This window comes from Dermacentor silvarum, chromosome 8, assembly GCF_013339745.2.
Source record: "Dermacentor silvarum isolate Dsil-2018 chromosome 8, BIME_Dsil_1.4, whole genome shotgun sequence".
In the NCBI taxonomy this organism is placed as follows: domain Eukaryota; kingdom Metazoa; phylum Arthropoda; class Arachnida; order Ixodida; family Ixodidae; genus Dermacentor; species Dermacentor silvarum.
Window position 1 is genome coordinate 66,349,735 of NC_051161.1, and position 24,726 is coordinate 66,374,460.

General features: G+C 50.3%; 1 protein-coding gene across 5 annotated transcripts in view; it reads right to left on the minus strand.

The window, feature by feature from the left end:
- Positions 1 to 24,726, minus strand: part of LOC119461370 (rho GTPase-activating protein 20) — a 683,025-nt gene that overhangs the window by 17,210 nt on the left and 641,089 nt on the right. For all 5 annotated transcript variants that reach the window (XM_049672559.1, XM_037722657.2, XM_037722656.2 and 2 more), the window contains 7 exons: positions 18,797 to 18,904; positions 16,014 to 16,099; positions 11,966 to 12,071; positions 11,647 to 11,711; positions 10,809 to 10,958; positions 2,107 to 2,148; positions 463 to 550 (listed from right to left, as the gene is read on the minus strand). In XM_049672559.1, coding sequence (XP_049528516.1) covers positions 463 to 550; positions 2,107 to 2,148; positions 10,809 to 10,958; positions 11,647 to 11,711; positions 11,966 to 12,071; positions 16,014 to 16,099; positions 18,797 to 18,904 — 645 coding nt within the window. The remainder of the gene's footprint in view (positions 1 to 462; positions 551 to 2,106; positions 2,149 to 10,808; positions 10,959 to 11,646; positions 11,712 to 11,965; positions 12,072 to 16,013; positions 16,100 to 18,796; positions 18,905 to 24,726) is intronic.

The window sequence follows — 24,726 nt, forward strand, 5'->3', positions numbered from 1 at the left end:
AAGCACTAACAGAAACGGGCCTCAGTTCTGAGTTAAGCAGTTACTGAAGAAGCAAATTCATCTAAACAAGAAACACGTCAATGACTTCGTGGACTCATTTATGAGCTAGAAGGAACTCCATACATATTTTTTTCACACTTGTGATAAGAAATAACAAAACTGCATTTTTAAAAAAGGAAAGAAAGAAGTCACTGTGCTGGTGAGAAGCAAACCGTTTTGTGTTTCATGACAACCACAACTTTCTCAACTTGTATGCTAATCTTTATGAGAGTCAAAAGCATACATGAACAACCAAACATAAGAGGCAGCACAATCTTATTCAAGTTTTTGCTCACTAAGCACAACATGAAAGTGACCATTGTCTTTGGAGATGAAGGTGCAACAGAAGCTTTAAAGCTGCAGTCCAGTTTGAACAACTACACTATGCAGACGACCTACTGTGTAAAATGGAATACCACTTACGTATTCGTGCTGAGACACTGGGTCCCAGTAGCTGACCTGTAGAGCTGTTGCCTGGCGCCCTTCTCGCTCCTTCGCCTCAGCTATGAGCCTGCATACAAAAGATAGGCAATGTATAAAGCACAATGTAGTGACCAAACTATTGTGCCATGTTGGTAATGATATCGTCCTGCTGCACGCTGCAAACTTATTTCAGCATGTTTATAAGAAATTTTAAAATATGCTTCAGAGAGAAAGTGCCTGAAAGGCTGTGAAAACTTAATTCTGTTATCTGGTGCTCACAGCAATTGGAGCCCACAGAAAAGTAAACAGAAAAGGAAATGTAAGAAACAGTGCTAAAGAACACACTAGATGAGCATGCTCCGTGCACATAGTAGCTAGTAACGAACTCTGCTGCTTATATCACGTTAAGTTCCTGAACAGACTTTATACTAAGCGCAATCCGTACATTACTTCTAAATCATTCTATATAAAGCCCGCTCTTGAAGCAATGCACCGATGGGAGCGACTCCGAATTTCACAGTTTCGAGCACATGGTCGTAGGCTTATTCAGGCCGCTCCGGTGAAAGCAAGTTAAAATAAACGAGAAATTGCTTTCGCGTTTGAAACCTATTAGTCAATCGAAACGAAAAATAAACAGGCAGGTTTCCGGAAAATGTGCGACGAGTTGCGTTGATAATTAGTTTGTCGTCAACTCCGCGTGTGCGATTTCTCACCGAAGTTCGGGACGGTCGGCACGCTTGTGACGGCATGTTTCTTTTTGTTTTCAGCGAAGCCTACGCCAACAATAATTCAGTCTTCCACAACGTGTACGAAAATTTCAGTCACAGCGATCGGTGCACGTGAAATGGCAAGTGCGGAAATCGTTGCTCCAAAAAACGTAGTGCAACATCGATCCATGTGAAAAATGAAGAGAGACATTAAACTCGTGAGATCAATATATCAATATGAGTCATGCATTATTTTCATGGTCATCACCGGTGAATAAAACGGCAGCCATCTTATCACCGCATCTTATCGCATACCGCACACGCCAACAGCTGGTGATTCAGCGGAGTGCAAGTCTGGCGACAACGCAGTCAGGTGCCCAGTATAAAAAAAAAAAGAAAAAATGATTGTGGCCACGAACTGACAGCAGCAAGGGACAGCAATAAATAAGGAGAGTACAACGAATACTACAGAACCGACACGCACGCGCTAAGAAGTCAAATGGCGGCTTCGTTAAGGCAAGGCCCAGCAAAAATTTTTATGACTTTACTGTTGGGGTTGCTCCAAAAGTTAGCTTTCATTTTCTTCCGGAAACAGGGAAAATTGACAATCAGAACATACAACTCACCTGCTCTGAAAATTCAAGGCAAGTTGCCGAGTGCTTTCTTGCGCGCATTGACGAGCTCAAGTAGCAATCGCTCTTGTTGCACGTTATTGCACAATTCACAAATGAGAGAAGGAACACCTTTGTTTTTTCGGGGGGCGTGCGTCAAGCGCTACGCCCTGTAGATTTATATACAACACTACAACTTGTTTCTGAGCCTGCAAAATAATGACGTCAACACCGGCAATCGCGCCCGGTATCAGAAGGTTCATAGCGCAATTTTTTTTTTTTTTTTCGGGACGCGCGCTAAACAGACAGGATTTCACAATACTTACTGCGCGAACTGGCTGTGCCACAGGTCCCTCGTGGCCGAAGAGCTGCAAAAAGATAAGGGCAGTGCGGTCACACCTCTGGACGAAACAACCGCTTCGGCAAAGTCACACAGCACACGTACACGCATCGCACACGCACCAAGCCACGAATATGCACAAAAGAGCGATCCATGAAAAATCTGGGGCACTGGCTGAGGCGTTCTTTGTATCCGTACCCGGAAATTGCGCTGACAACGACGACCAACGCCGAAATGTAACGAAGTGATCCGCGAACTCGTAAAGACCGGGAGGGCGGCGCCACTTCGTATCCGGCGCCTTTCTTGCGAATATGCCGACACGCGCGCGGTCTGGTGGGGACGCAGTGCGCGAGGCTCTTTTCCGGAGTCCGGGCGGTCAAGGTCTGCGCGCGCGCAGAGCATCACAGGGCGATGGGGGCGGTCAGGTAGCAGCGGCTGGCGGCGTCGCGCCCTCACTTGATGATGATGACTGCTTCTGAGGAGGGTAAGGAGGGCGCCATTTTCTGCAACTTTTCGTGGAGCACGGCTTCAGCGGCAGCCGCACACGTGCCCAGTACAAAAGTGTCGTGGCACGAGAGAAAGGGACCGCGGCGACACACGGCTTCGGTGGCAAGAGGGAGAAAAGGAATAAGAAAGGAGAGTTTCGCACTGAGTGGGAGTGCTGGCACCAGAAGGATTACGGGGAGGGCAAGGAGAAGCGCAAAGGGAAAGGACTCCTCACTTCCTCCTCTCCACCACGTCTGTCGCAGGCTGCTTCGTACGACACCGCTTCTCGCCGCAGCTGGATCACTCAAGACAAAAGGGAGCAAGGGGAAGAGAGAGTGCCCCTGTCCCTTTCACTTTTTTTTTTTCAACCGCCCGCAGAGCGAGTACAAAAGCTCGCCGCAGCAAGCCATCAACTCTTCAGCAATGCTTCGCAACCTGCTCCCTGCATCACTTGGCTTGCAGAGACTAGAAGCCAGCGAGGCTGTAGAAGGGCGGTAAGCGCACGCCTCTTCGAGCTCCCCCAAACACGCCTCGCACTGCTTTAGTTTCTCTTCCCGAGACTACGGCTGCAGGTGTTTTGGGGGCGGGGAAAGGGAGGGCTGGAGGGGGGTGCGAAAAAGCGCGCGAAAGGCAGCCAATCACCCACCGCTGTAAACTTTTTTTGAGAGTGGCGCGTTTTCGCGCAGTTACACTTTACGCTCTCCCGTCTTAGTCAGTTCCTGAGTTAGGGAAGACAGCACACCGTAAACTTCATGACGGTCGACCCCCGCCTGAGAGGAAGCCCGGGTGCTCCCAGAGCTACGGTTCCTGGAGCTGAAGCGCTTTCCGCCCACCGACTGAGACGACGGCGAAAAGACGTGCGCGTCTCCCCCGCACACCATGCAGCAGAGACGCAAAGAAAAGCACAATCAAGCTGCTTTTCGTTTGCTACCTTTCGCCGTCTTTCTTTTTTACCGTTTTCCTTGGCTTTCGGAGAAACCGGTCCTCACTCAACGAATAAATGAAACGGTAACTGGACAAACGCCTAACTTTCCATGAATGAGCCTCCACGGTCAGCTTACTACGACGAGTACGCGACGCACACTCCCTCTTTCATTAACGTCAGGGCAACGCCTCCGTGCTGAACGTGTTTACGAAGGTGCGGTAGTTGCGCCTAACGGGAATAAATAATTCATCTCACAAGTACACGCACTTAGTAAAGGATGCAAGCACCAAATGCTACGAAGTATCGAGGTAGTTGTTGGTCGTGGTCCCGTGGAGTTAGTCCACGTGGAATATAGAAACCATTCCGTCTCACAAAGTGCAGCGGTTGCAAGGCGTAGGATTACCACCAGGTTGATACGACGCTTGGCTGGTCTAATGTCTAATATAACTACCGTGCCAAATGACTATACCTAAGGAAACAGGAAAAACTAAAATTGACTTCCTTCTCGCGAACCCAGACGCAAGCAAGAACAGCCAGCACCGTTCCTTAACTTGTTTCCTTTTCACTGTACTGGCTCCCTGCGGATTGCGAGGTCTACATACAGAGTCTAGACGCGTCCGCGCTGCTATCGCAGAACGGGCGTCAGGGGCACCGACAAGAAAGACCGCTCGCGCCGCCCGCCGGGCTCGCCGCCCATTTTTCATCACCGCCCGGCGACAAACTCAAATCGCAAAGATCTCCCCCCCACCTGTGCTCTCACCAATGGCCCTCACACGTGCGCCATTTGCATGGCTCACGCTGAAGCAAAGGATAGTTGGGAGAACGAGCGGCCGATAGCCGGTCGGTCGCTGCGCCCGCAAGGCGGCGCCAACGCTTTCAGCGATAGAAAGAACGAGGAAGCGAAGTCCCCGATTTGAAAAAGCGCCTGCTCGCCGCCTTCCCCCGGGGCTAGCCACTCTAACCCCAGGCCCTCGCCGTTTCTTCCGTATCGTCCCTGAACGGGAAAGCGCACGGATGGGGGAGAAAAAAAAAAAAGTGCGCGCGACGGGCCGTGGAGGAGGATGGTTTGTTTGCGGACGCTCGAAAGACGCTACGGCGCGACGACGTGCCGGAGTCCACGTACGCGCAGACACCGGGAGGCGACGGCGGAAAGAATTACCAGAGGCAGCCCATTGCGGACCGCAGCTAGACGCCGTAGACGCGACGAGAGGAGGGAGATCTCGTCGGCGGGGAACGTTGCCGGCACCGCAGGCGCCCCGCGATCCTTCGCCTCCCTACCGTTTATTTTTTTATCTATTTTTCTCCCCTCTTTGCTCAGTCCTTTTCTTTCCAGACGCAAATCTATCGCTGCTTTTGTCCGGCACAGCTTTTGCGTGCAGTAGCGACAAGGCCCACGCGTGCGCTGTAGTCTGAGCAAGAACGACGACGACGTGTTGGACCTCACGTGCACCTGAGGGAAGCTGGGGAAGGGAAATATTTCGCTATCGCTGGGTGCGATGCCCTCCGGGGATGGAGGGGGGGAGGGGGGTAAAGTCTGTCTAGCCGCCTTGTTCCACCAACATTTTGTCCTCGTCCGCTAGGCTATGTATACGTAGTTTCGCATCTGTCTCTCATCGATTGTTTACACGGCACTGTCGCTATTTGTTTACCACCGAGTCGCCGGCGACCCTTGAAACACAACACACGTATCAAGACGACAGGACAGCGATTACGGCGGAAGGCTATAGGAGTGAAAAATGAGCTCGTGCTTTCGAGATTGCCACGACAGCGAACGTCATCATATAATAACGACGTCAGTATTATAACGACATCGTGCAGGTGCGTACGATCTATGCGTCTTTCTACACGCTATGACAATGTACAAGCGACACCAAGTGGACTCCACCGCGGTACCAACATCTGACAAGCACCGTAATGATTACAATCTAAGCCAATTAGTTTTTTTAAGCCATGAAATTAATAGGGCGGTTTATATTTTAAGAAAGAGTGGGAACCTTGTCTCACTTTGTCGCTTGGTGCCTGGCTGTACCAGATAAGCACATTTGCAGCGTGATAAGGGCGCTGGTGTATAGATATCGCCAGCCAGAACACATTTTGCAGCAACTTCTGTTTGCACTTTCCGAATCCTCGGTTAAACACGACGAGAGACTAACAATTCAGCAATTTCGACGGATGAGGACGATGACTTACTGATTACGCATCAAGCGATACTCTTTCTGATTAAAAAAAAAAAAGAAAATCTGCTTTTCATTATACAATGTTTTCTTCTCCAACCGCTATTTCAACATTGTATTACAAAAATATCGGCACAAGATCGAAGCCGTGTTATATTCGAATGAATACGGTAAATAGTCGGGCCTCACTGAGAGAGAACACTGTAGCCCCATCTTTTTGCGCGCTTTGATGACTCTATTCTCAAGACTGAAATGACAGCGCGGAAGGCCGAGAACGGGCCAACTGAAGCGTAATGCCCGAGTCCGACTATTACGCGCTGCCGGGGCAGTGCCATCAGGCGAAGTTACGATTCTTCCGACCTTGGCTAACGCTCTATTACCTCATCGAGCGCACGCCGTTGGCGCAAACGCCGATGCACCCCTCCTCCCCTCTGTCATGCGCGTCCGCTAACGATACACAAGATGGTGGAGCGAGAGTCGTACGCAGCTACGAGAAGATTACAGTGCTCCTAGATAAAGCAATTTTCTCTGTCTCCAAAGACAAGCTGATTAGCGTCCACGCCGTGTCTTCTTATGTACATCACCCCACTGCGCACTGTTTGTCTTATTTGTGGGAGCGGCGAACATAACGTCGTCATTGAAGGGTGAAGGAAAATAATCCTACGCATTGTCTTATAAGAAGAGTCCCGACATATATGCACGGCTGCGTGAGCTGGATGTAACGGTCAACGGGCAAATTTGTACAGAATGAAAAATGGCTGTCAAGTACAGCGGCGACGGTATATAGGTATAAAACAGAAAAGGTATTTTCCGACGTTGATAAGTGCTCTAACGGCGCTTCATCGCTGCATCGAAACTGACTTTCCTAAAGCCATGAATCATCGCGTGTTCCTTTTTACAAGCTGTCTATGTCCCGCAAGAAGGAAAAGCCGCCGTGTCCTTAATGACGACCCACTTGGGTAGCGCCGGCGACCAGACGACTCTCCTCCCAGACGCGTGCTACAACTCGAAAACGCCAGCCAACCCGCACGCTATATAGGCAAAGACGGTGGAGGGAATGAGTTTTCAATCGGCACGCTATACATCGAGTTCCTTCTTGTTCTTCGATGCTATACGGAGGAGCTCTTGCTCGGCGAGTCCATTTCGGGAAGCAGTGAATCAAAACTCCAACGGAGAGACGACGGATTAATAAGCACGGGGCACGTAAAGGAAAAAAAAAAAAAAAAAAGCCGCGGGGACTCAATCGGCGGATAACACGCGAAAGATCGATTCAACAAGCTGTGCCGCTAGGTCACTCAGGCGGCGGGAATCGGCGCTATAGAAGGGCGATTCATGCAGCGTACACGGAAACAGAAAGGTGTGCGTGCGTGTTTGTGTCTCTGGGGAGTGAGGGGGGTGTCTTCTTAGGGGCGGGACAATCAGTCGTCGATTACACGCTCCAACTTCGACGGAGGCGAGAGCATCTCTCATCGAGGGCGTGTCCCCTGCGCGACCAGCCAAGCTCACACGTAACGCGAAGAGACACTCCACCTGACGACGACGGCGGGTGGCGGGGGGGAGACGTCGAAGTGATAGAAATAAAGAGTAATCGTATGTGGGTCGTCGCGAACGAAAGTTCGTTTTTTTTTTTCCCTCCCGCTGCGCGCGGCAGACAATTTCGGTGACGACTCCCGGCGGGATCGAGTGTGAAGGCGGGGGTACAGTCGCCAAGCCGCGGGCTCATCACCGCACCTACCGTGTATAATTAGGGGGACGAAGAAGAAATCGCGTTCAGTCGGCGTGAGTGAGTGGCTCGAACATGCAACGCGCCGCCGTGGTGGTGGTAGTACTCGCGCGCAAGAGCGCGCAATTAAACAAAGGCGGCCTTAGCCCCGTGACCTAAATGCGCGAGGGCCGCATGTATATATAAAAAAAAGAAAGAAAAAAAAAAAAAAACGCGACGCCCACGGCTACGTTTGTTTTCTATGTGGTACTTCTCGATCGAGCTTCGCTCGTCGAGGTTGGCAGGGAAAGGAGAGGGGAGAGGAGAGGTACACCGAGTGAGAGCAACGGCGAGAGGCGAACGGTTGCCGCCTTTGCGGCATCAGGCATGCCCCGAGCGGAGAAGGGACCAGCTGGTCGGTGAAAAAAACACTTCGCGAGGTTTGGGCGCTTCAGCGTTTGCCTCTGCTTTCCCTTCCCGAACAAAATATGACCCACGTGCGCATCTTGGCAGCAATTGCGAAAGGCCTGAGAGGATTGCCTCCTTCGTATACAGGGCTAACAGCAGGGAAGCCCCCCTGCTCCAGCTCGTGGCGCGCAGAATTGGAGGGCAACGCCCTTTTCTTATCTCCATTGGCGGCGGCGCAACTTGCATGCGTTGAAAAATAACGTGGTGCAGGAGGTTGTTGAGAAGGAGGAGAAAGACGGGAGATGGCGCAGTGTTATCCATCAGCATAAAGGAGTCAGAATGTGCGGCCCAGCTTTCGAGCCAGCTTTGTCCCCACCCCACCGCCCTCCCTCCCTCGATCGCTCCGCTCTGCTCAAATTTCGTAACAGAGCTGGCCAGGAAAACGAAGTGATGTCGTGCCGGCGTTTTGAGCGACATTAATAAAGTTTTTGCACCCCACGAGAAATTGGCTTTTCTGCGCCTACGCCTTTCTTCGAAGTTGACTTCCCCATCCATCTGACTTCCCATGCAACGCCGCCGACGTGCTCTAAATTTTCGCGTAAGCATCTAAACGAAACGACCACATTTTATTTTCTGTATACTGTTTTCAAAGTAGTATTAGTCAGTGCTCACTTTTTTTTTCGCTTGATTTGGCACACTCGTTGTGGGCATAATGAAGTTCCGTCTGAGAAAAAGGTGCCCCTCGCGGGAATTTACGATAAAACATATTACGAAGTAGAAGGTATACCTTTAGGAAGAGCTAAGTAACAATACAGGAAATGATATATGCTATAGCATTGAAGAGAAACTGGCGGTTGGCTACCGCGTAGCAGATACATCACCCTGGCAAAACAGCGGACGTTTATCAAACCAAGAAGGAACACGAAACCTGAAGCTGCCGTATCGGAAGATTCGGCTTTAGGAGTAGGTGATGGCTCCATCAAAGGAATGGAAAGAAGCACGAAAACGTATACAATAAAGGCACCGGCTCCGCCAAAAAGAAACTATAGCGCAAACTTTTTTTCTGCGCTCACGCCGCACCCTGGCCCCTCCCATCCTCTTCAGCGCACTTTCGAAGCGTCCAACGTAATGCTCCAGTTTCACGCGCACATTCGTTACGAAGTTGCGTAAGCACGCGCACTTGCGGCAGACCCCATCTGTCGCTTTAATAGAGAGGCGCAGGGGCGTCCGCTCATTTCTTTTTTTCTCGAAGCCGACGCGCCATCTACAGTCGCTGCCCCGAACTTCCCACGGGACCCCATCTACCGGACCGACCCACCGACCAGCCAACTGACGGCGACGGAGGGTGTAGTGGAAGGCGGAGAAGCCCCCAATTCCGAACATCCCGCTTTGCTGACCGTCCCACTAAGAGCCCATTTGGGGCCGCGGCGCCGAAATCACAGCCAGGAGGGCGGCTTGAGCTGCAGTCACTCTAGGCCGCGCAATGTAAGACGCATTAAAAGGAGCGAGGCATCGCCATCCTCCTCTGATCCATAAGAGCTAGCACGAAGCCGGCTGGTGTTGCGTGACACGGACGGGAAAGCCGCGCCGCCGGCTGGCTATATAGCTTTCGATGCCTTTAGAGCGCTTTCTTTTCGCGTGCGACGCAACTCCTCCGCCCCGCAACGCGAATTTCTATGCAACCGAGGAGCGGGAGTTTTCTGGTGTGGTGAACATTCACGAGATTACAACAGAGACGACGCGATGCCTCAGCGTGACCTTCGGCGGCGCGGTAGACTCAAGAACGTCCCTTATACCTATAGCCAACGCGCTCTGAAGATTTCCAAAAAGAAAGAAAAAAAAAAAACATAACCGTCGAGAGGGAACAACGGGCTATATACGCGTGCGATGAACGCAAACCGCGCGGTATTACGGCGCCAGGCGTGTCGGAACTTTAGGCGAGTACGAGACTTGGAGAGTTTTATTACGAAGGGGGCGGGACACGCGATACATGAGGTCAGAGAAGGTATGCCGGAGCATACGCTCGCGCGTGCGTTTGCCGCATTAAGGGTTCAAGGTGTGTTCGGAGAAAAGCCGTATAAACTGTAAGACTGGCCGGCAAATTAGGCGCGATCGAGTGATTCTGGCGAGATCTAAAACAATGCGTTACCGCACGGCGTGCCAAGGCTGTGGCACAGACATCGACTACGGCGCTATGCGCTTCGCACGTATAAACCCTCCGCACTTGGAAACTTGCTAGAACACAGGTGACATAAATTAACGCAGTACACGCTTTTGGTGTGGGAAATACACGGAAGACCTGATACTTTCCCCACAAGTCACCTTTTCGACGTTTATGGTGGTTACATTACAAAGCTAAGTTTTGGCGAACGAGCAGGACACCGAACGGAGCATCAAGTCAGCGATGCGCAGTAGAACTGGGACTATTTGGATGCAGCAGAAAGAGTATCGGTTGCTGCAGGCTTTACCGTCCATAAAGCGGGGTATACTCTAGATTAACGTTGATCACCTGGGCTTCTTAAAAATACGAAATAGTCTAAGCAGAAGAAGAGCGTACCTTACGCCCCCACCAGAAGCGGTTGCAGCGGTCGAGAGTCCTACCCGCGACCTCGAATACACTCAGCAGTGGCACGCAAGGTTAATGACGCTAACAGGATGATCTAGTGTAACGTTATTGACGTTGCCGGTTGCCTTTTAGGCGCACGCGGCGATCGGTCTATGTAAGCACGTAGATTAACGTTTTTCTTTTTTTTTTTTAACGTCCCAAGGTGCACATTGGCACATGATCAGGGACGCCGTAGTGGAGGACTCCGGACAAATTTCGACCACCTGGGGTTCTTTAACGTGCACCCAAATCTAAGTACACGAGCGTTTTTGTTCCTGCATTCCGCCCCCATCGGAATGCGACCGCCGCGGCCGGGATTCGAAACTCGGCGGCCTAGCGCTCAGCAGCCGAACGCCACAGCCACTGAGCGAGTGCGGCGGGTCCTCACCTGAAGGTGACAACGACGTTCGTGGTGGGCCAGCCAATCACGAAGGAGGTGTCCGCGGAGCGCGTCGACTCGCTCACATCCGCCAGGCAGTTGGAGAGCCACATCTCGCAAGTGCGGACTTTCTCCTTTAGCTTGTAGTTGCCAGACGACCTGAAAGAGGGCGCCACGCGGGGACAATCAGCTCAACTGTATGACAAGAGGCCCCCCCTTCCCTGTACAAGTTTACCGCCCGATAAGCGAAGTATGCAGCTGTTCCACTTTCTTAGGCACACATAGAATGTTAACCAACAGTGCAACTACAACTTGCTTCTATTATTTGTAATTATTAGCGCTTGTAAATCACGTGTTATACTCTTTTGTATTCTGTGTAGTCTCATCTGTTTACATGCTCATCACAGTCTACATTTCGGCCGCTTGTGCGTGTTTTTTTTTTTTTTTCTCACTGCATATATTTTTTATAGTCTTTCTGCTATGCGAAAAGGAGTAGCCGTCATTATAGGTTGACTATATCTCTTTCTTATATCTTCATTAAAAAAAAAATGTGAGCCGAGTTGACCAGTCTGCGCTCTGAACGTACAAAACCCGTGACCCGATCCGTACACAAGTGAAACATATTTCACGTGCGTGGCGGCGTGTGGTACGACATAGCCGATGGACAACGAAGTGCCACCAGCGTGGCTCGGAGGTGTTTCATTTGTACATATATATGCATCGCGAAAGTTTACGGACCGCGATATTTGAGAAAGAGGTGAATATCGCTGCAACCTCGTGCTCTGCACCATATAACACCAAACCCACTAATCTATCGTCGGCAGGCGCTGATTTGTCGTTTACTTACTTAGGTTTTGCGATGAGCAAAACATCGCTGAGCAGGAACAGGTGCCGCTCCTGGTTTTGGAGTCCCTGGAAACAATTAAAAAAAAAGATCATTACGATTGCTTGGTGTGGAACACGTCATCCATGGAGTAAAACAAAAACACATATTGCAGAAGATATAAACGAGAGTATTAACAGTTGACGCCAGCGCACATTAATCACGTGGCATTAATTCATGCAATGCCACTGGTTAGTGTGCAGACCAATAAGCGAATCGTGCACGAGAGAATGTATACAACCCTGTTACGTGAAGATATATACTGTAAGAAATTGAAGCTTACAATGGAGAACTGGGCCGGCCCATCCATGATGAAGTAGCGCGCGCAGCCCCCGGACGACCTGCTTACATCCTGGAACACGGCGGTGCAGTCTTTACCTGGGGATGCCCTGCGAGACGAGAGAAGACGCATTGAGTGCGCGAGAATTGTAATGGCCCGCCATGAATGCGTGTATTCTATCTTCATACGCGAAACAGGTTTCGGTCAGGGAAGATGAAAACAGCATTCACTTCATTAGTACTACAGCCGGCGGTATAGACGCGAAACAATACTACGCAAACGCAAGGACACAAGGGAACAGGCAGGAAAGAACAAGAAAACGGACCCATAGTAGCATCGACTGGGGAAAAAAAAGACATCCTCTGGAACAAAAGCACAGCGTCGCTACCAACTTCCCGAGTTCCACAGGAACACACGCACACAAAAGCGTAACAGGAAAGAACTAAGCGGAACTTCAGAAATCTACGTGAAACAGTAGCTATGCTAGGCTGTTAGACATGCCTTGGTACGACCAGGATATATCAGCTTTTTCAGTTCACTCTTCAATCGCTTCAACAGAAAGAACGAGAAGCGATTCGAAAATTATATCGTGCGGGTGGCAGCACGCAGCAGTGAGCGCTTCACGCCTATAATGCTATAACTGTAGTTAAGCTTAACAAATAGTTGCAAAAACAGAAAGCAATCTCAACAACTCTCTCACGCGCAGGCGCTTTCACCAGCACGCTTCATAAATGTGCCGAAAAGGCCACCGCGCAGGCGCCGTTGCGCGTCTCGGATACAGATGACCTCTTCCATCGATCCTCGCCGAGAAATCAGCATTTGAACAGAGGCGGGCGCCGGTAAACAACGTTTCTCCTTCGTTGCAATAGCTGTCAATCATACGAATGATTCAATAACGTTATCAGCGCAATGCCACTCGCTCCCCCCGCTTCCTCTGGTCGAACCGTGATGCACAAAAGACCAAAACTAAACAATGCGGGCGCCTAGGCTAGCAGCGCGAAAGCGAATAGATGACCCGACCAGATGTGTGCTTAGAGTGAAACATCCCACCGCCCACAGGACAGTCACGGGACCTCTGCGCGGTTCGCCGAGCGCGGCCCGGGCATAACTCGGAGTCAATCAAACCGCGCTCGATAATAAAAGCGGTAAAGATGAGCGGCGTTCGAGAATCATCAGCGGCGACCTCCTACGGGGAAGAAAGAAGAGAGAGCTAGTCCATCGTCCTCGAGCAAATACAAGGAGCGCGCGCGCGCGCAGCGAAAGAACGCAAGCGCCTCGGTTACGCAAGCCAGCCACGCAGGCTTTGCCGGAATGGCCGGACGGACGACCGGCCGGTAGGCACGGCTTCAAGGGCTGCCCACGGAGCCAAGTGGGCTGCTGCTGCTGCTGCTTCGGCGGCGCCGAGGAACCTGAACGGCCTTCGGACTCCGTTCCTTTCGTTTTCCCGACAACCACTCAGACCCGGCTTGTCAGCGGTACCTACGCGCCACGTCGCTTCATTCGCACAGGACGGCGCGTGCCGTGCGCTCGGAAAAAATTGAATTTTCTTTTTTCGTTGTCATTTCACCCCTCCTCTTCGTGTTTACTTTCAAAATCCAGGTTCCCTCTCGGTCTTTCTTGCTTCCTCTGTTAAGTCGAGAGCGGTGAAACGACTCTGCCGTTCGGTTTTCCCTACGACAGAGCGCTCCGCAGTTTCTGTTACCACGAATCCCGCCCAACACGTAATACGACTTTCAGTTCTTTGTTGACGTTCCTTCAGTCTACATAAAAGTATTTTTATTTTCATGAGCTTTTGAAATGAGTTCCTGTGCGGCCCTTGCCTCCTTTTAGATTAGCTTTATTTTGAAACAAGAAACGTTTTACGGGAAACAGCGAGTAAACACAATATAGGAGAATCGGCGAACGACCCTGGCTGGATAATTGACAGCGCTTGTATATGGAGCACGAACTGCCGCTGGCGACGATGTGCTGCAACAGCTGTGGCCGCCTGCCAGTCAATCTCTGCCACTTGTAAACAGCGAGACCAATGTTTGCTAAGTAGACTTCGACGTCGTAGGCGTACGCAGTGCTTGAGGCAAACAAGGTAATCGCAACGAGATATAGTTTATCTAGAGAGATTATTCAGCTGCGCGCCAAAATGATGGTGGGTAACAGCTATGTTAGCCGCACTTCACGTGAAGAGCATCAGAGGGCACGATGAAAAGCTGCTTTAAGACAGTGTGCGAAACGAAGTTGCAGTTCGGGCGAAACGAACAAAACTTATAGCAGTGCTTCTCTGTGGAACAGACTGGAGCTCGAACGCCTGACCGTCGAACGCTAAACTGCTGCTACTTACTTTCCGCGCGGTATTGTTACGGTGGTCGCGGCTGAACTGCCGCTGCTTAGGAGATGCAACCTAAGCGGACACCGAACCCCATCTCGTCTGTCATCCACCACCCCACCCCCACTTTCCCATTTGTATCATTAGTTCGTCCTCCCAGTTTGTTTGAAGAAGCCGACTACGGGGCCGACACGTCAAGCGCATCTCGCCGAACGGAAGAGCACTTCCCCCGAGCTGAACCGCGCGCACGGCCTCAGTCTAAGAGGACCCACCGCGCGCCTCCGAAGGCCTGACTGCAAGCCGGGCCTGGCGGGCGCGGCAAAGGAGGCGGCAGAAGCCGGAGAAAGGCCGGCCGTCTCGCTCAAGGTCGCCCAGGGGTGCCCCAAGCCACGCGCACCCAGCCCCGCTGGGCTCAGCCGCCACACCTGACCCCAACTCGCGAAAACGTCACGACGCCAACGCAGGTATGGGTGCAGCTAGAGGAACGGCGCGTCGTGGGGGGAGGAAGCGCCTCATTGAAACCCAAGAGGAGGCCGCCATAATGGCCGGCACCGTCTCGCGCATTCGCACCCTCTCTCTCCAGCTTGTTTTCGTCTTTGTTTCTCGCTGCTCTTCTTCGAAGGTGTGCGCTGCCGCCTCCTCGGTGCGGTGTGTATAATTCGCGAGAGAAACAAAACATCCGCGCGCGTGCGCGCACGCTCTCTCTCTCTATCCACCCCCGCCTTTACAGTGAAGCCCGCCACAGCGCCACTACAAACGGTGCATGCTGCGCGGTGAAAATGACCGCGCGTCCCTCCCCACTTTCATTACAGAGGCGGCGAAACAAAACAACTCGGGCCAGAGGGGAAGCGGCCCTAGATACATATTATATACTACTAATACGCGGGCGCGCTCTTCCGCAATTACTTAAGGCCGAGAAACACCGCTTCTTCCGAGAACGCTGTATAAGTATATGTACGCGCGCTATTATCTTCGCTGAAAATTTTTCCAAGACAAAGCGCGTGGCACACCGTCGTCCCGGGTGGGTTTCATCAAGTATAGCGTAGCACTGTCAAGAAGAAGTAGCAGAAGAAAAGCAACAAAGAAAGTGTTTCTTTCGGAACCTGTTGTGACATTCGTCATTCGGTAAGCCTTGAGACTGCACACACGTCAAAGTGAAACGATTGACTTAGCGCACCGGGTGAAAAATATACGCACTTCTTCGGGCTGTAGTCAAAACAGCAAATCCGATGTGTCGTAAAGCGGTGGGGTCTATGATTTAAAAGAAAGAGACAAGAAAGAACGATAGCGATGCTTATGGAAATTGTCTACAAATCCTTATAAATTACAGGGACACTGAACAAGAACGTTGAACTGCATTTCATCGCATACTGATAATGAATTCCATCGCATACTAAAGGAGCCAAAGACCGAAGTGAGCAAGTTTCAAGACCTTTTACAAAGCCCTGAATCACCAAAATACGAGCATATATACTTTGAACTCTGTGACGTCACTCCAGCCTTTAAGTTTCGGCGCGAAATTATATAAAAAAAGAAAAAAGATTGGACCTGTGACCTACCTTTTGTCTTCTAATAACTAAACTATAGTCGCGAAATTAACGAATCTAGAGTTCGGAAAGAATACTTTATCAGCCTAAACTGATTAAGGCTTTCTTTTTAGTGTCCCTTTAATCTACGCTATGCCAAAAACAGCGGACGTAGAGAAGTAAACACGAATAGCGGTGTACTTACATGTCGGTGACGGACTTTGACTTGCCAGAGAGAGCTCTGTGCAGCTTTGATGCAGCCGCTGACTTTGTTCGAAGCAAGCCCTTCCGCTGCAAAAGGGAAAAACGAAAAGCAAGGAAAAGGGTGAGGGTGTGGGAGGGTTGAGACGCGAGTCAAATTATTCAAATAAAGAAAACAACAACAAGCCCATCACCGCTTCAAGCACAAGACAGAGGTTAACTGCAAGTCGCAGGCTGATTGTGAAAGCGAGATCAAGTGTTTCTCAAAGCTGCCATTCGAATGAAAAAAAAAAAAAAAACAGAAATAAAAACAGAAAGGGAAACGATACCACAAGTACGGACATTTTATATGTTTAGTAGCCGGTTATGATGCTTCGTAACCGACGCAGTGTGTACACAACTTCGGCGTCATCAAAGGTTCGTTGAGGAAAAGAAGCATTGGGCCAACTACGCTCCAAGTTCGCTCATAGCCGAGGCATGCGTGAAAGACCGGAAACGCGGAGGCTACGCAAGAAAGCGAAAGAAGGAATGAAGGAAAGAAATAAAGAAAGAAAGAGCGAACAAGTGACTGCCATTGAAGGAAACGAGCTAGGAGCACGTGGCGGGCATTTTCCCCGCAAAGTCACGCAGGGTGGTCCCTGTCGCGAGCCGTACACAGCGGCTTCGCGTGGTGACGCATGTAAACGGTTTGCGCCTTCTAATTACCACGCGGCGTATGCTGCGTCAGCTGGCACGTTCGCGCGGCAGCCATCACCGTCTCCATGCGGCTGTATGCCTATATAGTTGTCGTCGAACGGTAGTGCGGCTGCGCCGTTGCGCAGCCGCACGCATGCTTTTGCAGGCACATACCTTTGCTCGTATACATACCGCTCCCCTTTGGCGCAAGGTGACTCGCGTAAACAGCCGCCTACTAATCAGAGGGCGGCTCTGACAGCCCAGTGGGCGGTTTAAGTGCCGCTGGCCTCGGCTTGGGAGAGCTGTTTGCAGCGTAAGAGAGCGGTATAGCAAGAAAGGTGTGTACGTTATACGTGTGTGGCCATTCACTTGAAAGATTCGTATTGCAGCGCTGTGGTTCGAGGTGTTTGCTATTTGAGAATGGAAGGAAAATCACCAACGAAAAAAAAAAAAAAAAAAGAGAGGGATACCCTTACAGTCGGTACCCTAGTTTTACTTTAAAAATACAAGTTAAACGACTATGGGCGTCTCACATTGTCTTGAGAGTGTGAAAAGAAATCGTGCATATTTTACTTCGTTTACGTGACGTGATCGTCACGTGACGTTGCAGGCAGCTCGGTCACATAACAAGGTGTGAAATGAATCTGGCATTCTCGCGCCCGGTCTCCGTCAAGAAGCGTCACAATAACATGTAAAAGTTTCTCTGTCTCGGGTCTCTCGATGTCAGCGAAACGCGGTATCTAGACAGCCTGTGTTCTTGTACATGCTGGATAGAGCTGTTCGACATACGTCGCATAGGCCACCTCCTCTCCCTCCACCCTCCGTGAATAAAGACGACATCTTTAACCACACATTAATACGCGGCAACAACTTTCTCGTTACGAATTTATTGTCCTGTTCGTACTTTCCAAGTGTTTCGCACGCGACGCACCTCGCAACCTATCACCCTACGCACAATTGCGCCTCTCAACTACAAGCGTTCGTCGAATCTGGCTTCTCCGCTGGTACAGTGTTAGTGAGGAGAAGTCCGCTTCGGGGATGCAATCGTCAAGAGCGAACTTGAACAATGGGCAGGAAGCTTTGTTGCGCGCGTATCAATGCGTGAGCGTACGCGGCGGTGATCATAATATTGGCTTAATAGAACGCGTTGCTGGGCTAGTTGGTACACACTATAGGACGTAGGTTGTCTGCACGCATATTAGGAATTCTCCTTTTTGTGTCTACCTTCTTTTGTCCCATCTAAGGTGTGCGCCTGTGAAACCTGCAATTACAGCGGCTACAGCTAATAGACGGAACGTGGTTGGTACTTTAAGAACGAAAGTAAACCGTATCGATGAAAAATTAGCATGGCTTGCACTGGAGGCGCAATGCTAAAGTGACAGCATGGGCACTTAGCTAGTCCTGGCTTTTGGGCTAGGCTAAGCACCACCAAGTCATTCCCAGCATTTCCCGGAATTCATTGATTATTGATCGATTATCGATTAGCTATTGATTGGCTATCGCAAGCTATTGGCCACGTATTTGGGCTAGGCTAAGCACTACCAAGTCATCCCCAACATTATCCGGAATTTATTGATCGATTATCGATTAGCTATTGATTGGCTATCGATGACTGACTTAAGTAGTCCCAACTATGCCTAGCTAGACTTAGCCAGGCTCAGCTTTGCTAGTCCACAGGGGTATGTGCCATTGCGCTTGGACCCTTTCTGCACGACCTCCAGGATCGGCCCACAGTTTTCTGTCTACGACAGACAGATTACGCTCGGCATAAACAGCTCCGCTGTTAAAAGCAGCCCGAGGGCTGATGATACTGCTGCAACGCAGACTCCAGCGCGTCATGTCGCATTCGTGCACCGTCAAGGTGAGCTTCGCGAGACAAGAAAATTACCGCTGCATTTACACTTATGCAAATGTTGTACCATTGAGTGAGGTATATATGCTGCCATGTCTCACTCAGTGCTATGCTGAAGGCGCTGGTTGACTCGCAAAAACACTGATCTCTGTCTATTCTAATGTATGCCGTCAACGAATCAGCGAGTGTCTTGCGTATGGCACACCGTGGCTTTGGGAACGTGTTCAGAACAAATCGTGGAATGAACAACGCGAACTCACCGGAGACAGCGGGTCGCGGTCGTGAAGCCGGAGGTTGTCACTGGGGAAGAGGTCCTGAATCCGATCGAGATCAGTTTCCTCCTTGCTGGAGTCGCTCCGTCTCACCATCTGCATCGAGAAGTATAGAGAACACATCGCACAGTTTCAAACAGCTCTAGAAAAAAAGAGAGAGTGATTTAGTGCCCCCACCCCCCTCCCCTCCATTTCAATTTCATCCAAACTCACTTTATTAGACCTAGCAGTGGCGAGGCCAAGCAATTAAAGAAGATCGCGGTCGTGGTGTCGACTCACTAAATAGAGCGCGATAAATTAAGAACTGCTTTCAATGCTCACTTGGAATTTTTGTTAGTACTAAGAGAGGAAGCCAGTGATGTAATTCTGTTACTACGTTGTGACACCTAGATCGTCAGCAAGACTTCCTCAATGCACTTGTCTTGCAGCGTTCCTCTTCAAGAGTGCATGAACTTAGGCCAATAAGCGGTACGCCTATGTAGGTAAGTCCGGCGAATCGACCAAAAGCATTTCCCAAACACTAGCGCTGTACGTATTTCGACCAAACGGTTGATTTTTAAATCTGGTTAGTTAGAGCAACCTGTACGCTGTAGCTACAGGTCATTCCTTTGTGTGTTGCGCTGTGACAATGTAGAGTTTGTTCATAACTGCGATAGTCTACTGAGAAACTAATCGCTAAGCATAGACACTGACAGGCTTTACACAGGTTACTGCTCTTGTTTCCCAGGAGTGTCGCGTACCGTTTCGGGTTATATGGAAGAGCCCAACTTTAAAAACTCACAAACTCAATAACACATAAAATAAAAATATACATTTTAGGGAGAAAAAACGTACACTGAACAGCCCCCAAACCTCCACCACCCTGATCACCCTGGACCAATTTCTAGAAATAAATATAAAAAACCCCTGACAGGCGTCCTGCTCAACACAACCAGCCCAAAATCAATTAGAATAAGCGTAAATGGCTACCTGGTCATGCAGCCTGCATCCAGCACGGAAGGCAGCTGTTTCTCCGCTGCCATACGATGACCAGTACCGATTAAAGCATCCAAGATATCTAAGCAACATTCAGGATTCCTAAAGCATAAACTTTTTACCTGAATAACATCGTGCCAGCAGCGGCAGCAGCCAGAAAAATCTTTACAAGAACGGGTCATGGTTTGGGCCGTTTTCGATCAGCGCAGACAGAACGCGTGGGAAACTGCGGTGGTGAGCAAGCGATGTGTGAGCTCCGAGGACGCATGTTTACAAACAGCCCGAATACGTGATAAGAGACGATAGCGATGCTAGAGCAGAGGGAAATTGCAGCAGCGAATCACTTTTAGACTCTACCATGCTCCCTAAAGGTTGCAGAAAATAGCGCCTCTTCAGAATCACCCTCTCTTTCGCGATCGCTGAATAGATAACGGTTTTATTTGCCGGCATAAATGTGTGGACAGCAGCATGATGAGTGGTATACAGTAAGCCACCGGAAGAAAGTGACCGGAACACCGCGAGATGTCGCCACGAGCGCTACTGATCTAGATATTAATCATTATCCTGATCTAGCTGCTCTCCTTTAAATCTGCCAACATACGCTCTGGTACGTCGTTCACCATTACGCTGTTTTTGGTTAGCTAAAGTTATTACGATGATGATGATGACGTGATGTACAGTGTTCAGTGGCGCAAGGGCCAGGTATGGCCAAACTAAAGTTATGTTCGCAAAAAGAGGGCGAAGTAGTCGTAATACAAGCATAATCCACCACTCTGGTTCAACCTAATCTTTACCTTTACTGCCTTTGCTAACAGTATCACGAGCCCAAGATGGCGGCGATGACAGAACCAAAAACTGGAAACGGGGCTTCGTTCCTGAAATAACATCCCGCACGCGCTTCTGCCGCGAAATATTTCAGGCGCCCGCCTTGAGCGATAGACAGTCACGATTGTCCCATGAGGGGACTCTGCATCCAGCCTTCCTGCTCGCCCGGCCAAAAGAGTTGCGGTTGTAACTGTACGGATTAACGTTACGGAATGCTCCGCGCTCGCGGATCCGGCTCAACGACCTCTAGTTGGTTTCGGTTTGCAGCAGTAGCGACATAAGGGCCGTCGAACGCACGGAAAATCGCGCGTGCACCGGTGCGCAGACCCCAAAAGCCGATTAGCGCGAAATCCTTCTCGAACCGTCGAGGTTTGGCAAAAGCGCTCGGGAGAGCGCCACGCGCGCTTCGCGCTCAACAATGCTCACGTCGGGGGGTAGAAGAGGGGGGGGGGGGGGCAAGGGGAAGGGAGGTGGGACTCGGACTATCGTCGAAGGAAAGAGACACGGGCTGTACGAAGACACGGAGATTCCACCCCAGAGCCAGCGAAGCTTCGCACGTGTCGGCCGCGAGTGGTCCGTTCTGCGCATGCGCGTGCTGGTCGCGTCAATTCCGTGCAGCAGGGTACAACCGAGCTCGGCCACGAGTGTCAAAGTACAGTGCAGTGGCAGAATGAACACGGCAGCTGCGTCCCTACCGTGCATTTTCACGATTGACAAGAAAAGCTATGCCGATCCAACGCTCATATTTGAATCTACGTGGAGCAAAGCTTTAGTGAGGCAGTTAATTAAATACTATGCAACCAACGGCGATGCGTACAGTTGTGTTTAGTTTCATCTTACGCAACGTGTAGCCCTACGAAATGTCTGTGCATATGCACCAAAAAGGTTCACAACTTTAGTGTCTTGCCATTTTTATGTTTATGCACTGCGCCTTTCACAAGTTGTGCCGAATTTAAAGCACCAAATCATGCGGGTGCAGTGTGAAGCGTCTGGGCACCGAGGTTGGGACGAAGACACGTGGGATGCTTATCGAGATAAGAGTGTTGATGACAGGTGTATGCACAGATAAGTATGACACAAACTGCATTTAATCCTTTTATAGATCTTGTGTCACATTGACACATGCCTAATGGCTAAATCAAAGAAATCAAGGAAGCTGCCATAAACGGTGTATGCCCCTTTCCCCATCGCTATGCACTGAGTTACATGTAAACGGTCACACAAGCTGGCAATCTGCCTTTTATTAAAGGGATTTTCGCCATCTTGCGCGAAAGGAAATGGGCGCAATCAAGGAACGTTAACATTAAATCAAATTCGGGGGTATTACGTGCCAAAACCATGATCCAATTATGAAGCAAGCCGCAGTCGGGGACTGCGGATTAATTTTGACCACCTGGGATGTCTTACTGACGTGCACCTAAATTCAAGTACCCGAGCGTGTTCGCATTTCACACCCATAGAAAAATCAAGAAACGTTCTGAAACAAAGTGAAGAGTGACGAATCGGATGAGAGGGCGGTGAACTGGGCAGCGAACGAGTAGCGGAATGTTCTCGTCATCTGCCGATACCTTTGTAACCGCCAAAAAGAAAGTAAACAAACGTGGATATGGGATATTTCTGGCCATAAAGAAACGCGAAACGTTAACCAACATCAGCTGCAACAGATTCTAGCGGGAAAGAAAACAAAAAAGCACGACTCAGCTCCGACACAAGACCCAACATATTTCGGGAACGAAAGCATATTGTGCCTAGTCCATTGTTGCGTCTGGTTGTTACAAGTATGCAGCGCTGCTTAGTCCTCGAAAACGACGTGTGGCCGCGAAGCTAAGCACTGCACGCAACTGCACACCCCTTGACCTGACGAACAATGCACTCATCCACACAGAAGCATTGCACGGAGTTTCGGAAACACATGTTCCCCCGTCGACCAGCACGAAATCCAGCCTTCCTCGAACACCCAATTTGTAGCTGTCAGTTAACCCCTTTCGTGACGTTCTTTCATGTCATCTATAGATCAAAGGGTTAAAGTGAGGAGGCATAATGCACACCTGAGCCATTCTTAAGCGCGAGAAGCGTGAGAGATGGTCGAGGCCCTGCCACGCGACCGACGACGTCCAAACGGTCACAAAGGGCGGTGGCACGCGACGAGGGGCGCCAACAAACCGGACCGAGAAGTCCGTGACGCGCCACCTGGGAGCGCGGGTCCTGGGGACGTTTGAGCTGTACACCCTGGCAAAACCGTGCCCTGACATTCCGATATATAAACCCAGTAGTTAAGAGGGTTACGAGCTTAGTCCATCTCTTTTTTTTATTTTAAGCGCCGTGAACTAACCGAGCAAGCCAGTGGGCAATGAAATACCTAAGTTCAAGGAAATACACGCGACGAGCACAAACGGAACCGTACAGGACGGAAACTGGTGTGTGTCTGCACGTGTGTGTGTGCGTGTGTTAGTGCGTGTGCGTTCTTTGCGTCGAGTTTCAGTATAGCCCAACGGCAAGATCTTCAGCTAGCCGGTTTGCAGAGGTCTATGAAGTATGGTTAGCTCGTTAATAACTCGATGCGAGCAGGTCGAGTCACAAGTCGTACTGACCCAGCCCTATACACGATCGCGTTGTCGTACTCCCTCTAGCACTTCGCGGCGAAAAGGCGCCAACGCCTTGGCCTTCTACAACGTGCGAATTCACCCCGAAACTGTTTGCATTACGATTGTGAAGCTGGCTAGCTCTCTTTGGCAAGTTTTGCCCGATAGTTGAGTACGAGTCACTGCCCAATTACAGACACACCCCCTTTCTCTCCCTCGTTTCGGTTTACGAGAGAGGAAAAAAAAAAGAGAGACCTGTCCGTAAGCCTACGAAACAGTGTCAAAACAACAGACGCTTTGTTACTGCCCGGCTGCCTTCGCTAGTATTACGTTCGCCATTACGATTGTACAATCTACGAAACTGTTTTGTGAACACCACCCACGGGCCCCGATTCGCGGAGCGTAGTACACTAGGCGTCGAGGAACACAAACACAGCGTAGCACATCCAGTTTTCATCTTTCTCACCGTGGCTGGAACTTCGGCGCTCCACAAGAGGCGCCTGCACAAGAGGCGCCTGCACAACCAGTCCATGCAAGCCATTATTGCCGCGATGGAGGGGCGCGAAACACAGGAGGGGGTTGATCTAATCCACGTTCATGAAAAACACGCCTCAAAAAACATCCTTCGGAAGCGAGATGTGCCCAGTGGAAAACTGTCGCGCACAAAACACACCAGTCCAAAACATGGCCACCCGAATCACACATTTCGTCCCCTCGGCGGACACGACACTGGCGCTAGGGGGCCCAGGGATTTGTCTGACGTCAGAGCAAGCGGCAGCCCATCGTGGCGATAATAACCTCAGGAATAGCAGAACCGGCGATTGGTCAGTCGACCATGCAGAGGGACGACGGATAATAAAGAAAACGCGCCCCGCCAGGCTAGGGACATGTACTGTATATCAGCTCGGTCCAACGACTGAGATAGGGCGAGGTCGTCGCGGTGCTATCACTTCGGCCATCAGTTAAAGCTGGTCAAATTTTCGTGTCTCGTTGAACGTTAGCCCGCCGATATATGCTACTAGACCGGCAGAGCGTGCTCGTTATTTCGTCGGCCGTTTCTGGAGGCACTCGCGCCGTCCGGAAACTCGTGTGCTATTGACTTGGAGATGCGTTGGTACGAGAGCCACCTGGGAGGCCAAAATAACTTGTAAATTAACTTGTAACTGTAACTTGTAATAACTTGTAAATTGTCGAACTATGTCGACAATTTCTTTCCTTTTTCTTTCTTTCTTTCTTTTTTTTGGACAGACGTGTGGACGATTTTGTAGGAAAGCTTCATCAGTTGTGTCATCGAGTGTTAGATAGTGCAATTAAAGGCAGAGAGACTACAAAGCATGCGTGTCAACGGGCCAATCTTCGGTGGGTCACGTGGAACACCGTCGAGGCGCGCGCCCGTTCCCTCACGTCAACGCGAGGTGCCGAGTTAGGAAGCAAATTTCGAGCCGCATTTTGTAAATAAATTTCCGCTTTCCCTCCTAGCAGGACAACAGCGCAGAAGTGTGACGAACTGGGGCACAAGGAAGCAGACATACTGCA